The 17,704-nt window shown below is 37.4% G+C and overlaps 1 protein-coding gene across 1 annotated transcript in view; it reads left to right on the top strand.

The window, feature by feature from the left end:
• VEGFC (vascular endothelial growth factor C) overlaps positions 1-11,346 on the top strand; it is a 110,717-nt gene extending 99,371 nt beyond the window's left edge. Inside the window, exons 5-7 of the mRNA XM_056114185.1 lie at positions 6,175-6,281; positions 6,581-6,914; positions 10,830-11,346. Of these exons, the coding sequence (XP_055970160.1) occupies positions 6,175-6,281; positions 6,581-6,914; positions 10,830-10,944 (556 nt within the window). The 3' untranslated portion in view covers positions 10,945-11,346. The remainder of the gene's footprint in view (positions 1-6,174; positions 6,282-6,580; positions 6,915-10,829) is intronic.
• The last annotated feature ends 6,358 nt before the right edge of the window (positions 11,347-17,704 follow it).

Genomic DNA, 17,704 nt, shown 5'->3' with positions numbered 1-17,704 from the left:
TGAGGTAATGAATTTAAACCTGGAACTGCTGACTGAAAGCAAAAGGCAAGACCCCTTTGTTAACTGTTGTCTGTCTAGAAGTTAGTAGTTTCTTTTTCAAGTTTTGTGGCAATACTTTAATGTCATTTAAAAATATATATCCTAATGATTCTTCAAAGGAAAGGGCTTCTGGGCTGTGCTTTTATAGAGATTTTTCAATTTCATGCCACTGAATCAGCATTCCTGTTCTGTTCCATTCCCACACGCAAGGAAAGCTCTGAAAAAAGGGAAAAAAGACAGCCTTTTCAAACCTTTGGCATTCTAGGACCATTACTCTGAAGTTAAATAAGGAGCAGACCATTTGTTTTACATGATTTATAAGCATGAGTCAGTAGTTAAAAGAATAATTCATGCAGAGTCATTCATAAAACAACTGTTGAGTCTGGAAAGTGAGCCAAGAAGTTCTGGAGTTATTGATTGTGTGTGTGGCCACACCCTGACTAGACAGTATTGTGGGGGAGGGCAATCATCAGACCATATGCTGTGCCTGAGATTGAATTGGGTCAGCCACATGCAGGGCAAGTCCCTTACCCCCTGGACTATCTCTTTGGCCCTACTTTCTAGATATCATACAAGAGTTCAAAGACGACTTTGGCTTCCTTTGACTTCAGTGCATTCACCCGCTATCTTCATATTTTAATGGTATTTTATTTTACTAAATATTGCTATGCACCAAGCATCCACCTGACATTATTATCTCATGAAAATACTGGCATCGCCAGGTGGTTGCATTCATAATAGACATCACAGAGTGTAGGGTCTAGAGGGCAACTCTGCGGGCAGTGACTTCAGAAAATTTAATACGTGTTTATCAGGCCCTACAATTTTGCTCAATTCTGTAAACTTTTTGGTAACTTTCCATCATCTATTAAACAAAGGATGAAGAGAAAAACAAGGGTCTGGGGAGCTGTTCAGTGGCAACGGCATTTGCCTTGTATGCAGCCAATCCTGGTTCCATCCCAGATACCACAGAGGGTCCCCCGAGCCCTGCCAGGAGTGATACAAGAGCACAGAACCAGGAGTAAGCCCTAAGCATCACTCGGCTGTGGCTCAAAAACCAAAAGAAAAATATTTTGTATAATGCTGCCTTGTACCATTTGTAATCTAATCAGCATGATCTATCCACTAGTGTTACGCATAGAAATCCTAGCACCACATAATAATAATAATAATCCTTCTCATGTAGATGTAGGGAGTTTACAGCCCATAATCCTGCTAACTGTTAGTACAGTGATAGACACATAGTGAGCCACTACTAAATGTTGGCGGCTATTTTTAACTAACATTTTTCATATGAGAAAATTGATCCCGAGGAATGTTAATTAGCATGTATTGTACTAAACAGACAAAAGTGCCAGAAAAAGATAAAAATCAAGTCCTTTTGTTCTTTACCCTTGCTTTCTCCGGATAACTCACGAGGATTTTAGTACTTCGAGCAAAATTCTCATGTCTAAATAGCAACAGCATCAAAATATATCAGGAATTCCAGAGGTAGGCAAGGTTATCTCTAGCAGAAATGATTCGTGATCAGTCCTCATGTTAATGCTCTGGCAATTGAGTCTTTTTCCAACTATTTTCTCCCTTATTTTTCTTCAAATTAAACTTTTTGACCCCTTGGTGGAGGTTTTCTTTTTATGAAAGGAAACATTTGCGGTTAAGAAGTGATGCCCTAGATATTTCTGCTTGGTAAAAGCAGTGTTTATTTATTCATTCATGAAATATTTATGTTGTCTTACAATTACAAAACAAGGAAATGTGGTATATTTTAAAAATGACTAATATAATTCCTTAAGTAAAAGAATTTAGTAAGAGTTCAATTAAATACAGTTAAATATTTTTAATAGACTGAGTATATGAAACAGTCATTTAACAAGCAGTTATTTTTACTCACTAGGGACTGAAGTTGTGCTAGGCTATTGAGACAGAATAAATAATAGGGTCCAAAAAAAAAAAACTCCGCAAGTGTGTCAGAAGTGTAAACTGAGTGAAATTGATATGTTGGGGTAGAGGCAAGTGTGACTGTACAGTGTATGAGACATGCAGCTCTGCTTGAATCTCAAGACAAAAACAGAATTTAATCCATTGCACCAAGGGTGGAAATTTTATTATTTGGTGATTCTCATGAGCCATTAATATATAGCAGCTGGGACATGATGGTTTCATTTGTTCTCAAAAAAAGAAGACCCTGGTGGAGTGAGTAGTGGATGAGAAGAACAAAATAGGAGGTTCAGAGAGGATACTTCTAGAACATTCCATAAGATAAATAAGAAGTGGGAAATGAGGAAAAGAAAAGAGGAAAAATATGATCTCAGAGAGCAAGAACATGGGGGCACACAGCAGAGCTGCAAATTTTTATGGAGAAAAAATAAATTTCTATGGAAGTTACCAGACTCTAGTTCAAGGGGGGAGCACATTAAAGTGTTACCAAGTGGGATATGAGAAGCAGTGCATATAATAGCACTTTAAAAGAAATAAAATCACAGGGGCCAATAAGCCTGGATAAAGCAGGCTAAGACACCGCATGTGGCCAACCCCAGTTAGATCCCCAGCACTGAACATGGTTGTAGTAGCTCTATAATAATGGGAACAATATAATCAAGAAGAGCTGGGGAGAGATAGAATGAAAAGAGTAAAGTGTTGGGGCCCAGAGATGGTCCAGGGAATAAGGTACATGATTTGCACTCAACCAACCCGAGTTCAATCCCTGGCACACATGTGGTCCCCTCAGCCTTGCTAGGAGTGGTTCCTGAATGCAGAGCCAGGAGTAAATTCTGAGTACTATTGACTGTGTCCCCAAAACCAAGACAGAGAAGAGTGAAGTATTTCTTTTGCAAGTACAAGAAGGACCCAAACATGCAAACACCCCTGGAACTGCTAGCCTTGGAGATGACTCAGAAGAAAATAGCATAGTACTACTTTTTCTGAAATAAGAAAGAAAAAATGAGCTATGATGTGGCATAGTGAGTTGCTTTTAAACATTTTGTCTATGGAATATGAAGCATGTTTGGCCATTGATTGCAGGATAGACTGATGGAAGCAAGTGGTAATTTTTTAACATTAACAGGGGAATAAATTGGCATTGAAGACTGAACTGTGTTTCTAATAATAAAAAAGCACTATCTACTCCCCCCCGATCACACACACACACACACACACACACACACACACACACACACACACCCCAGATGCTATCCAGGCAGCAATCTTGAGCAAAAAAAAAATTGGTAACATAAATAATGATCTGTTACTCTTTTTTACTCTTCTTTCATCTATGATTAAAGTTTAGGTGGTATTAATCACAGTGAGTGAAACTGAAATGACATCAATATTTGGCCTTTGAGAAACACCCTGTTTAGTTGCTTATCAACATTATTAAAGTGGCTATAGGTTACTTTCCTTACGAGAATAGACAGCATCTTTGAATGTCCCGTTGAATCATAAAAAGATGCTCTGAAGAATAAGACCCTGTGAGTGCATACTGGAAACTGAATTAGGTTCCGGAGATAGCAAGACTTAGCAGTTATTTGAGGAAGATAACTTTGGACAATATGCACCACAGGGAGAGCAGAATGTTAGCCCTTGGGGTTGCAGTGAAGATATCTTCTTTAAAGATCTGCCCGTGATTGCACTTGTTTTTTCATTGCAGCACTGTTTACAATAGCCAGAATCTGGAAAAAACTTGAGTGCCTGAGAACAGATGACTGTTTAAAGAAACTTTGGTACATCTACAAAATGGAGTACTATGTAGCTGTTAGAAAAGATGAAGTCATGAAATTTACATGCAAGTACTACTACATGGAAAGTACTACATACTAAGTGAAATGAGTCAGAAAGAGAGGGACAGACATAGAAAGATTGCATTCATCTGGGGGAACATAAAGTAACAAAATAGAAGATTAACACCCAAGAATAGCTGAGATAAGTACCAGAAGGTTCACTCCATGGCTTGGAGGCCAACCGCACATGCTAGGGGGAAAGGCAGCTCAGATAGAGAAGGGAGCACCAAATAAAGGGTGTTGGGAGGATCCTCCCAGGATGGGAGATGCATGCTGAAAGTAGACTATAGATCGAACCTGATTGCCACTCAATGCCTCTTTTGAAAACCACAGCACCCAAAAGGAGAGAGAGAACAAAGGGAATGCTCTGCCACAGAGGCAGGGGGGCATGGGGGGATGGGGGGTGGGAGGGATACTGGGATCAGTGGTGGTGGAAAATGGGCACTGGTGGAGGGATGGGTACTCGAACATTGTATAATTGAAACACAAGCACAAAAATTTGTAAGTCTACAACTCATGGTGTTTCACTAATAATTTTTTTAAATAAATAAAGATCTGCAGATGGCAATTGCTGATACCTAAATTTGCTTCCCACATTAAATTCATTCAGTGCTAACAATTGAATTTATTTTTAAGAATGTTAACATTCATTTCAAATGACCTAAGAACTGTTTTGAGAAATTTAATAAGAGAAATAGTTCCATCTAAATCAAAATGTGATAATTTTCCCCCTTGGACATATATTGCATAAGTCACAGTTCTTTGAAAAAGAAAAACAACTTAGTTCTTTTTTTCCTTTCTCTTCCTTTTTTCTGGTTTAAAAGACTGTGTGTCCAGGACCAACATCTGGTTAACCAAAAATACAAATTGTAAGCATAGTTTGGGTTCTTTCAAGAGGGGAGGAATAGTGATGCAGGGCAAGACAGCCCCAAACATAACATGCTTATCGGGAGCTGATAGTGCCTGTAGAAAATTAACCCTTTCTTCATAGACTGAAAAACTCAAAAAAGTGTTTGCTGATATTTCGTCGGATATATGAAGATGAAGCAGCTTTTGTCACAGAGCAAACAAGATGCTGCTTTTTTGTTTTACTCTAAACTTTCCATCATAGACAAGCACATAGGTGTGGGAGATGGGATCATTTAAGAAATTTAAGAAGAGATGAGAGACAGAGGTCCAAACAGTCATTTATATTCACAACAAATGATGTTGGGTAGAAGGGCAAGAGGGGCAATACATTGGCATACTGAAAGAAATGAGTGGACATGCTCCACTCCATGGGGGAACTGTGGAGACTTCTAGACAGAAGAGCAGGTGGTGGACCTCAAAGTGGGTGGACCAGCTAAAGGAAGAAATTATTACAATTTTAGATTTTATTTTCCGGTTCCAAAATTCCATACAGAATTTGTACTATTAGGGGCCAGAGAAAGAAAAGGATGAGAAGAAAGGAGAAGGGAAGTAGGGAGGGAGGGGGAGGGAGGAAAAAAGGAAGGAAGGAAGGAAGGAAGGAAGGAAGGAAGGAAGGAAGGAAGGAAGGAGATGAGAGGAAGGAAGGCATGTTATTTTAAACCTTTCTGATGGAGTGTGAAAAAGTTCTAATTTTATGTTAATACGACCTTTATAGTTATGGCAGTCTATGACTAAAAAATAAACCAGTAAAGATTATATATTTGTATGATTGTAAAAGAAATATTTGGAAGTAAGTTAGTAGTTCCCAATATAAAATTAATTATAGTTTTATAATATTTTGCCACTACTAAAAAATAAAGCATAATTCTGTGAAATGACATAATGCTTTCTAAAATCTTACATGGTATAATGGGAAAAGAAGGTTTCAGAGGGGAGAAATTAAAGACTTTATCTCATTTTCACAAATGAAACACTGGGCTTATGCAAATAAATTTATTAGTCAAAAAAATAATATCCATAAAAGTGATTCAAATAATGTACTAGCCAGGGCTTCTTAAATATATTCAGTTGTGACCCCTAAAGGCGAATATTTGTGAACTCTGTTTATCAATATATGAAATAGGTATACAAATAAAACATTTACTGATAATCATGAAGAAATGAATTTTGAAATACTTTCTTAATTACACAGTCCTTTTGTGGGGTCTCAAACCACAGTGTAAGCTAAAATAGATATCATGATGTTCAGAATCATTCATACTCAACTCTGAGAATAGAATCTGATAGCAAGTTCATTCTAGAGAGAAATTTACATTACCTTTATATATTCTTACCTCCTTTTAAGTGCTCTTAAAAGACCTATTAGTTATGAAATGCAAACATAATAAAGAAACAATGCCATCTTTCTAGCAGTTGCACTATTGCTTTACAGCATCTCTCTCTTCCAAAGGTGCCAAGGTGCCAATGAGACTTGCCCCACAAATTACATGTGGAATAATCACATCTGCAGATGCCTGGCTCAGCAAGATTTTCTTTTTTCCTCTGATGCTGGAGATGGTAAGTGATGTTTTGAAGACTTTCTAAGTGCCAAGCTTAGGTCTCTATTTTGATAAATGTGAAAACCACATGTAGCATAGTTTGATCATCATTCTGTCAAAGAAGTGACCATGAATTGCGGCATTTTATACTTCCTGTGGGTATTGATGTGAGCTTGTTTGTAAAGGAATAGTCCTGTGTTTAAGCTCAATCTGTAATGAAAACAAAAAGGAAGGTTCTTATAAATGTTTGGGATCATTTTGCGTCACACATGGAACCATGCAAGGTAAAGCATAAAGATGTTCTCACTATCTGTCTAGACGCTGCCGGTGGATTCCATGATGTCTGTGGGCCCAACCAGGAGCTGGATGAAGAGACCTGTCAGTGTGTCTGCAGAGGGGGACTTCGACCTTCCAGCTGTGGACCCCACAAAGAACTAGACAGAAACTCATGCCAATGTGTCTGTAAAAACAAACTTTTCCCCAGTTCATGTGGGGCTAACAGAGAATTTGATGAAAACACATGCCAGTGTGTATGTAAAAGAACCTGCCCAAGAAATCAACCCCTAAACCCCGGGAAATGTGCCTGTGAATGTACAGAGAGTCCACAGAAATGCTTCTTAAAAGGAAAGAAATTTCAGCATCAAACATGCAGGTGAGAATTCTTCATAGCAGCTCTTGGTTATCTTCCCAGCTGTGATTTTCTCCCGGGAGTGGCTTCCTGTTATAATGAGACCTGTAGGTTCTGGAAGATGGATCTGGTATTTTGTTTTGTTTTTAACACAGAAAAAAAACTTTTATTGAACTAGGTTTTCTTTGAAATGAGCAGAACAGGTGCTCTGGTAACTAAAATCAGACCCAAGCTTAGAATCCACTTGTAATTGTTGCCTGAGAGAGGCTGTGGTAATGGATCTCAGCTGAAGGAGAAAGAGGCAGAGGATGGACAGACTCGCGTATGTCATTTTCAGAGTAACCCCGCAGTGCACACCTGCCTCACCAAAAATTAGAAGAACTATTCAAAGTATAGAAAAATGTTGTGCAAAATTTATAAATAATGAGAGTGCCATATTTAGAGTAAAAATATTTAAACTAATATTGAATGGATCTAGAGAAATGAATTTATATCTTCTGAAATGGCACTTAAGACTCATTTTTTAAATTTTAATTTTGGTCTCTTCTATGATAAAAAAATAAGTTACTGAACTTAGACTTTTGTATATCAAGGTTCATTTATTTGTCATTGAATGACAATAGTGCATGAATTCAGAGGTAAAGATTCATTCTTTAATATGTGTATGTGCTTTACCCATCAACCACCTAAGTTCTAATTTATGTATCCGAAAGGACCCCATCCCTCCATCACTCCCTTTCTTTCCCTTTGCCACTGTAACTACCATAGTTTTTAGTCATAGACTTACTTGTGTTGCGTTTTCCTGAGTTTTTTGCTTCTCGTATTTATTTTCCTCATAAGAGTGAAACCATCCTGTAAATGTCTCACACTCTAATTTACTTTCATTTATCATAATCACCTCAATTCCATCCACATGGACTCAGACATTTTTAGTAGTCAACACTGAACTTCCTTGTCTTTAATCTGGGAATAAGGTGGTATATTATTTGAACCAAATCCGTGTTTTTAATAGTTTCTAGCCATTTCTTTAACATTGCTCCACCAGCCATGTCCACCCACTTCCCTGCCTGTGACATATCCAATTCTATTTTCCTTTTTCATCAATTTATGAAAGTCCAGAGTTCATCTATTTTATTAGCATCTTACTAGGATGTTGCATACACTGTCCTTTTCAGAATTGCTGCAAGACTAGGCATTAACATTTGTGTCCATCTCTCCATAACATTTTTTTTTCTTTATTGGGAAAGGAGTACGTATTTAGCACCTTCCCAGTGGTGCTCAGGGACTATTCCTGGCTCTGTGCTCAGGAGTGACCCCTTGCGGTACCCATGGGACCATCTACACTGTGGAGACCAAGCCAGAGCTAGCTTCTTGGCCGCCTAGTGCCTTCCTTTCTGTGCATATTCACAGGCCTGAGCATTTTTCTCGGAGGACTCACATAATGCTGTCCATACTACCCTTTCCATTTTCAGATTGCTTGTTCTTAATCACCTTCAAGGGTTTCTTGCTCACCCGCTATTTAAAAATGAATGATAATGCCCTTCAACAAGGTTTGTTCATATTATTTGCAACTTTCCTTTCATTTACTTAAAAATTCGTATCCGCATCAGTGTTCAATATTACTTTTTCCTTCAGGGTCAGTATTTCAATTCTCGAGTCTTTTGTGCTATCAATGTATATTTTTGAGGATTTCTGCACACTAACATTTTAGCTGCATAAGGAGACGAGTAAATCTAGTTATCTCGATGATGATTTTTACCTTCCATTATTATTTTCAAGTACTTTATAGAAATCCTTTTATTTTTAATAATACTTTGAACAAATACTTTTTTCAACTTTATTTGAGTATTTCTACTCTAATTATTAAACGCAGAGAATATAAAGGCTAAATCTAATTAAAGCTTGCTAGAACATTTTATATTTTGAGTCCCTGAGTGAACATGGTATACATAGAAAATCCTGAAATTTTAATATTTATAAACTAACAGCCATCATTTTTGCATAGAATTCTTGTGTTAACTTAGAATACAAGATTTATATCATTGTAGTTCTAATAATATGATACCTTGTTTCATAAAGTTCTTTTTCTGAAGTGCTCTCTAGATTTATTTTTAAAAAATCTAATTCCAGATTTTACATATGTATAGAAGCAAAAGTCACTTAATACTTTGAAAATATACGAATTCCTTATTTTCATATTATTTATTCTAGAAATGTAGAAATTCCAAATATTTATTCTAGAAATCTATTCTAGAAGCCTAGAAATTCCTAATATTTACTCCATAAATATTGGTCAGTGGGCACCCTTGGTCCTCTGACATCACCAGCCATTGTCTTTGATTACTAAATGTTTTTTTTAGTTAAGTATACCAGTTGTCTTATAACAACACATACATACTTGAAACTTAAAAAAAAAATTAACTAGCTATACTTCCTTTTCTGTAGCAGAAAAATTTGTACTGGCAAACCACAATTGTGACTTATTTCTAGTTCACTTTAAAATTTTCAGGTCTATGAGGCTGGAGCTATAGTGCAATGGATAGGGCATTAGCCTTGAAATGTGTCCAGTTTGGGTTCATTCCCCAGCATCTGATATTGTCCCCTGGGAACAGCCAGGATTGATTCCTGAGTGCAGCGCCATGAGTAATCCCCAAACACAAGGCAAACATAAAAAAAATACATAAAAATTTCAGATTTGATCATCTTGTATTTTTCCCTTCCTACCTTTTCTCATTCCCTTGTGTTACTCATGTTCTCTGTTAGACCCCAAAACACAATTTGAAAACTGTTCTGACTGGTTCTTTCTCATAGTAATAGTTGGAAATGATCATTTTGGACAGGAACTGAGAGTTGAAAGTAGGAAAAGAGATATACCTGATAACCTTTCAGTATCTGTATTGCAAACCATCAAGCCCAAAAGGAAGGAGAGAGAGAAAGGAGCTGGGGGAAAACATAAAATGGGGAGGCAGAGACAGAGAGACAGAGGGAGTAGGGAGAGAGAGAACAAGAGAGAGAGACAGATAGAAAGAGAGAGAGAGAGACAGAGACAGAGAGATAGAGAAGGAAAGTTCCTGCCATACAGGCAGGCAGGGGGCTCAGGGGAGGGAAACTGGGGCCATTGGTGGTGGGAAATGCACACTGATTGGAACATTGTATGACTGAAACGCAATCGTGAACAACTTTTATAACTGTGTATCTCACTGTAATTCGATTAAAAATAATTTTTAAAATTAAAAAATTACAGACTAAAACTTAAAATAGTTTTGATCGATTGGAGCATGAGAGGGTTCCTGACAGCCCTAGCAGATCACTTACTGAGTTTCCTTACACCCTGCCTAGAAACTAGAAGTCTGCGGGAGGAGGGCAGAGAGCTACAGTGAGCTGCGGCCCTTTTTGTTTCCCTTCACTTGTTTCCACGTGGAGCCCATATGGGGAAGATAGTGATTCACCGTCTTGGGGCCAGCTGCCTTCCCAGCGGAGGGGCATGGGTGAGGGGCTGTGCTGTGGACTTGAGCACGCCCTGAAGGGCCGGTCTTCAGAGCCTTCGCGTCTGGGTTCCATACAGGCTGCACACTTATGCTCAGTGATCAGAGGAACTCAGCAGACCTTAAATATCCTCCCTCAAAATGTCAGTTTCATGTCCCCGTCCCCCACGAAGCAGAGAATGCACTTCCAATGAACCAGGGCTGACCACATCCCATTCTTCTATTTCTTCTATCAAGATTTGATTGGATTTTTTTTAAGGCTTTCCCGTTCCTCTAACTGTTGTCGTTCCCAAGCACGCACTTGAACAGTTTCTAAGACCAAGGCCAACTTCATGATTCAGGGAGTTGTTGTGTCCTGGTGTGAACTGTAGAAAACTCCAGAAGGGCCCTGGGTGGAGAGATGCATTCATTGCCTTGGTCTTTATACAAAGTCTGTTCCTCTCTGTTTCTACAGTTGTTACAGAAGACCGTGTCCAAACCGGCCCAAGCACTGTGACCAAGGACTTTCATTTAGCGAAGAAGTGTGCCGCTGTGTCCCCTCGTACTGGAAAAGACCACACATGAACTAAGGGTCACTCTTGTCCGGTTCGTCAACTCTGTCTCATGGAAACCCAGGTTGCCACAGTGAAATGGTCTGTGAACAGAGAGACCATTGTGCCACCGTGATGACAAAGACAAAAGCCAGTGTTGACCGAACCACGTGGAGAACTTGACGGAAGTAGACTGGAGCTCATTGGCAAAAGGCCTCTTTCAAAGACTGGTTTTCTACCAATGACCAAACAGCTGAAGTTTTTACTCTTGTGATTAAAAAAGAAAAATGACTACATAATTTATTTCCACTAAAAAAATATTGTTTCTGCATTCATTTTTATAACAATAACAATTGGTAAAACTCACTGTGATCAATATTTTTATATCATGCAAAATATGTTTAAAATAAAATGAAATTGTATTATAAGCTGGTCAATTTGGTCCATTACCATCTTACACTAGAAGCATAACTTGGTACTTTGCAGTGATCTCCCTACTCCATTTTTCTTTTCCTTTAACCAGATGTCAGATTTGATGAAGTTTTGCAGGAGAATGCTGCTATAGGATCTTTTATATAAAAGGAAGTTTCAGACTTAAATCCATGACTCAGTACATTTAACAATTACAAATATTTTAGCACAAGAAACTTTAGAATTTAGGGCCAAATGAATCAACTAATAGCATAGAATGTCCCTATTATTGACATTTTTTTCAGTGTACTGTGACCTTTCATTTTTGGGGAATAAAACATGTTGGCTATATTTAAAATGGCTTTAAAATATCTTACTCAAAAAGAAGCTTTTCCAAATATTAAACTTATGCACTGGAGAGATAATGCAGGGGTTAGGGCAGCTTGCATGAAGTTGCCCCTGTTTGATACTATTTTTGATTCCAAAGCATTGATGACAGAACACAGAGCCAGGAGGAGTGAGTCCTGATCACTGCTGATTGAACACCTCTCAAAAAAAAAAAAACCCGTGAACTTCTATTGTGGTTTGGGGGTGTGGGTGGGCAAGTTATACCATACTGAGTGGTGTTCAGGGCTTACTCTGGCTCTGCGCTCAAGGGTTGAACCAGGATCAACCTAATTCAAGGAAAGTACCTTATCGCCTGTACTATTTCCCTGGCCCCATGAGTTTTGATTAGCTAAAATGTGTTGGTTGATTGGTTGGCTGGTTAGTCAGTTGTTTTGTTTTTCCTGCACCAGGGATCAAGCCCAAGACCTCACATGCAAGTCGAGGCTTGAAAATTTAAGAAAGATTTTGCTTAGTATAGACAAGTACTCAGTACAATACAAAATGATAGTAGCTATACATTTCATAGAGTGCTTATAAATGCTTAATTAAAAATTGATGTGCTAAAATATCTTAAGAATTTTCATACTTTTGGGCTGGAGCAATAGCACAATGGGTAGAGTGTTTGCCCTGCACATGGCCAACTCAGGTTCGATTCCCAGCATCCCATATGCTCCCCTGAGCACCACCAGGGGTAATTCCTGAGTGCAGAGCCAGGAGCAACTCCTGTGCATCTCCAGGTGTGACCCAAAAAGCCAAAAAAATAAAAAATAAATAAATGAAAAGAATTTTCATACTTTTAAAACAATATTATACTCAATATTGAATGAATTCCAATAGTATGATCTGCATGACTTTGACATTATTTCATAAAGTAATGTTTTCATGTGCTAGGGAAAAACGAGTGAAATCTTCTCAGTCTATGTTTGAATCATTCTTTGGATTTTTCATAAAGAGGTTTAGGAAGGCTTTAGACAAAAATTTATATTCATTGTACATTCCATGTATCAGCTAAAATCTAGAAAAAACTCAAACTTAAAAAAAATCTATTCATTAATATTGAATCTGTATATTATTAATAATTGTGAGTTTATGAAAATTTCTCTGAGAGAACATGCTCAGAAAGTATTACAAAAGGGAAAATGGAATAAAAACAAAAAATTTTCCCAACTGACAAGGAAGCTAAATCTCTAATACACTTCAGCCAAGAGCCAATAAAATCATTGCTCAGTCAATTAAAAACAAAAATGCAAGCAAAAAAAAATATTCTGCAGACCATTATGTTAATCTTGTTGATTTGTTTGAATTTTGAGACATTTAAAAATGTAGTAATTTTTAAAGCTAACTTAGAAAAAAATCTAAGTTTCAAATTAGTCCTTTGAGGACATAAAATAACATTAGAATAATCTGATACTGACTATTAAAATCCCTTTACAAACAATTTAAACAGTACTGTAAATTGCTGACCCTCAATCAACAAAATGTTTTAAAACAAACTTTTTATTATAAACAGACTGCAGAAATATCAAAGGGGTTAAGGAGCATGTCTTTCGTACAACTAATCCAAATTGATCCAGACCATCATGTATGATCCCCTAAACCTCCATACGACCGCCAAAACTTTGCCGGGAGAACCAAGAACTGAGCCAGGAATAAACCCTGAACCCCTCCGGATGTGGCCCAGGACCTACCCCCAATTGTTTTCTAATTTATGTGTTGACAAGTAGTTTCTTAGAAAATACAGCTAACACACCCTCTCCCACCAAAAAAAAAAAAAATCACTAGATCAAAAATTAAAGTATGAAGCATGCCAGAAAAGTCACATTTGTTTTGTCCCCAGAGATGTAATAATTTTGATTAAAAGCAATAATAACTTGGATAAAGGCTAAACATCGCCAGAGACTTGCAATTTTATGTGCCCCATAAAACTCTCACTTCACTACATTAGAGTAATTGAGATTTCGTGGTACCATTCAAGAAGATAATTACAGATAAATCTAAAAATTATTTAAAATATGAAACATGGATCAACAAAGAGATTAAAACACACAGTGAGAATGTTCATAAATTCTTCCAGAGTCTGGGGATAGTAATCCAAAACTGAGGGATAAAGATAAAAATAAGACAGAAGAACCAATCGTTAATATTTCCAAATTTTGGAACATTTATAAACGGAATTTTATGTCTAGACACATAATGTTGTGAACTTAGTTTAAAAGACTCAAGGAAAAAATATTTTGGTAAATAGTGGTATGAACAAAAAATTGTTTTTTTGGAAGGAAATTTTTACATTTGCCCATTGTGTGTGAATCATATTTTGTTAGAATTACGGAAAATAGCCTTTTCATCCATTTCCAAATGCACTCAAAAGTTTGTTGTTAGTAATAAAATGAGATATTCAAAGGCATACCTGTTGTTGTATAAGAGAAGGAGAAACCACCTCTTACCTCTATGCATACAAGACGCTCTCTGAAGAGACATTGCTTTGAATTTTACTTAATGAGTCACAGAAAAGAACCCGATAGAACTGGTCAGATAATTCATCTTGATGCAGTTATTTGAGCGTATTGCCAAAAAGCTTATGAAACTCCCTGTCTGATTAAGACCCCTGGCTAGTCTGCCTAGAAAGTGTTAAGGCGGAAAGTATTTATTTTCCTGTGTTTATTTCAGATCCCCACGATCTGAATTTTTATTAGTAGATTTTTTCAAAGCCAACTTCTTAAGAATTTTATTTTTAAATAGAAGATGAGCATAACAAATATTAATATGCAATTAAAGACAATTAATGAATATGCAATTACTTTGCAGTAGAACGTTGATGTATATCATTTTTGTTGTGATGGATTCTAAAAGCTTCTGGAAGGTTCAAATCCAGTGGAAGACATACAATGTTAATGTGACCTAAAAATGCAATTCACACACCCAGAGGACCTTTTTAAGAAGTCAGTGACACTTAACTCTGTAATTACTAGTTTATCTGTTCATGCTGAATTTCAGATGTTAAATTGTGGGAATGAATGGAAGGTTTGGTGGTTTAGAAATGTTTTGAAAACAAACTTGTTTTTTGTTTTGTTTGTTTGTTTTTTGCTTTTGGGATTACACCCGGCAATGCACAGGGGTTACTTCTGTCTCATGCACTCAGGAATTACTCCAAGCAGGTCCAAGAAGGTGCTCGGGGGACCATGTAGAATGCTGGGAATCAAACCTGGGTTGGCCGCGTGCAAGGCAAATGCCCTTCCCCCGTGCTACCACTCCAGACCCAAAAATAAACTTTCATGTTCTTTTTGTTCTGCATTCTATTGTGAACAAACTAGGGGACCTGAGCTGCTGACTTGCACCCTGATCTCCCTGCACCACATATGCTCACCTGAACACAATCACCTGAGCAAAGAAACAAAATAGAACCCTGAGACTTCCCTGAACGAGGCAGGGTATGAGCCCTCACCACCCCAAAACAAACAAGCACTAAAACCAAAAGAGTTCATTGTTTCAAGAAACACAGCAATAGAAAAAGAACCAGATTGGGAATTATAAGCAGGTCATTTGGGAGTACTGGGGGGACATGCCCAGAGGTGCTCGAAGAAGCTTCCAGAACTGCACCCAACAATGATGCAGTGGAGACTATGGGAACCACCTGTGGTATGAAGATGGAACAGGGCATTCATGTCAAAGACTGGTGCCTTAACCCCTATTCTGTCTCTCTGGCCCAAAACCAGTTTGTCACCCTAATCTTTTAATGTGCTCCTTACCCACCACTAAAATCTTTGACACCTCTATTTCTTAACCTGGCAAAGGATTTCAAATGTTTGTACAAAACTCCAAAAGGGTGGGGGGAAACCAGGGCAAATTTTAAGTGTTCAGTCAAGAAAATTCATTTTTTTAAATCTTTTAGTAACTTTATTTTTTACATTCAAAAAAATTTTCTGAATATTAAGGCACTATGATTTTTTTTCAGGTGTACAATACTCCAAAACCAAACCTAGCACCAGCATCAACTTCCCTTCACCAGTGTCCCAGTTTTCCCACCACCAGCCTGCCTCCTTGTCAGGCACATATCTTTTAATTTTATTTTTTTTTTTATCGAATCACTGTGAGGTACAGAGTTACAAAGCTGATCATGGTCGATTTCAGTCATAAGTGTTTCAAGACCCATCCTCTGCCAGTATAAATTTCCCACCACCAATGTTGCCAGTTTCCATCCTGCCCATTTTTGAGACTAATAATTCCATAGAAGGGAAATACTAAATATTGTCATGTGTCATGTAAGGATCTACAAATTGAAAAACTCTTGTTTCCCTTCCACTGAAATTCAAAGGTGACCTTAAATTGCATTAATTAAGATAGATTAAAGCACCATTCTTGCTGACTTTTTTTCATATCAAATGTGGTTACACATGGAGAATGTAGAAGATTTGTTTCAACTGTTGGAAAAATTAGTCTTGGAAAAAGAAAAGCATGTGACATCCACAAGATAGTAAAATTAAGACCTCTGGGGCACTCCCACCAAACTTCAGAACAAGGCACAAAAATGCATTTAATCCTGGCAACGTCAATGAAGCAGAAATTAACTTCTAATATCATTACCATCTGGCTTTCTGATGACAGTGTTTGATTAAATATCAGGTTTGCACAGCCCACAGCCAGCATCTCTCTATTGGTCAGACTGGTATCAAATGCTCAGATGCTTTTCCAGATTCACCCAGAATGGTTGATTATATATCAGGCTTGATGTGACATAATAATCCGCATGGACAGCAAGACTCTTTTTGTTTTGATAAAACTTTGGTTTCATGAGATACCATTTAAAAACTTCTTGACAACCAGGTGAAGAAAGAATTTGAACTATTTCCTATCTGAAAGAGTTACAAACAAAATCATAAATGTTTTTCAAGGAGAAAAGTTTGTTCTGGTATCATATAAGTTAACACACTACTTTTGATGACTTTACAACAATATTTGTAATGTGGTATTAAGGTAGTGAGATTTTTTTTATAAGTTTAAAGCAGATGTACACATAATTTTACACTTAAAATATTTTTCTATATTCAATATACACATTTAAATTCAGTCAAAAAGCTTTGAGAATGGAATATTATGCCTCCAAAAATGTAGCTTAACATAGATACGACACTGTCATTCTCTCTTTAGTGTTTTAGTTGTAGTAATGAAGTTTAATAGTTATCAAAACTATTTAATAGAATAGTTTGTCAAATAGTTTAATAGTTTGCAATAGTTTAATAGTTACTACAACTATTTAATAGTGATCAAAAAACTATCATGAACTTTAATAGTTATCAAAACAGTATTATCTTCAGTTCTATGGAGGTGTTTGCATATATTTTATTGATAGGATACTAGTACTTACAATATTAGTGCTGATTTCCCGTGTACATATTCTATCACCACACTATCACCAGTGTAACCGCTTCCCTCCCCCAAGGACCTCAAGACCCTTCCCCTTCAATGCTCCAACCCCAAACTTAGTTTTGCAGATTCCCATTGTGTTGCCTTTGACCCTTAGTGCTTGCAGCGTATCCTGAAGTCTCACCTAGAAGTGAGATCATTCCATATCTCTCCTTTTCCTTCTAACCAGCTTCACTCAGCATGGTGTCCTGCAGTTCCATCCAAGCCATGGCAAATCACACAATTTTCTTTATTTAAAAAAGATGAAAACTATGTTTTCTTCAATAAGTATACTGCCTCTGCTTTGTTTCATGATGCTAGAGATCAGAAGATCCAACACATTCATAGCAGATGCCAATACATTCACGGCCCTGCAGGTCTCTCAATCACTGCCACTGAGACATGCCCAGAAAGTCTCAAGCGTCCTCCGAGACTGCCCTTCTTCCTATGCAAAGAACAGAGCCCTCTGTGTCCCATTCTTTGCACTTCAGACCTCCTTTCAATGACTTTCCTTTCCTTTAGTTTGTGAGGGGGGATATTAGTAGGGAGGGAACCCCCAAGCAGTGCTCAGAGAGCATGAGGATCACACTGAGCAATACCT

The sequence above is a fragment of the Sorex fumeus genome, unplaced genomic scaffold (assembly GCF_029834395.1).
Source record: "Sorex fumeus unplaced genomic scaffold, SorFum_2.1 ptg000024l, whole genome shotgun sequence".
Classification (NCBI taxonomy): Eukaryota; Metazoa; Chordata; class Mammalia; order Eulipotyphla; family Soricidae; genus Sorex; species Sorex fumeus.
The sequence above is the reverse complement of the archived record's forward strand: the minus strand, read 5'-3'. Positions and strand labels throughout refer to the sequence as shown.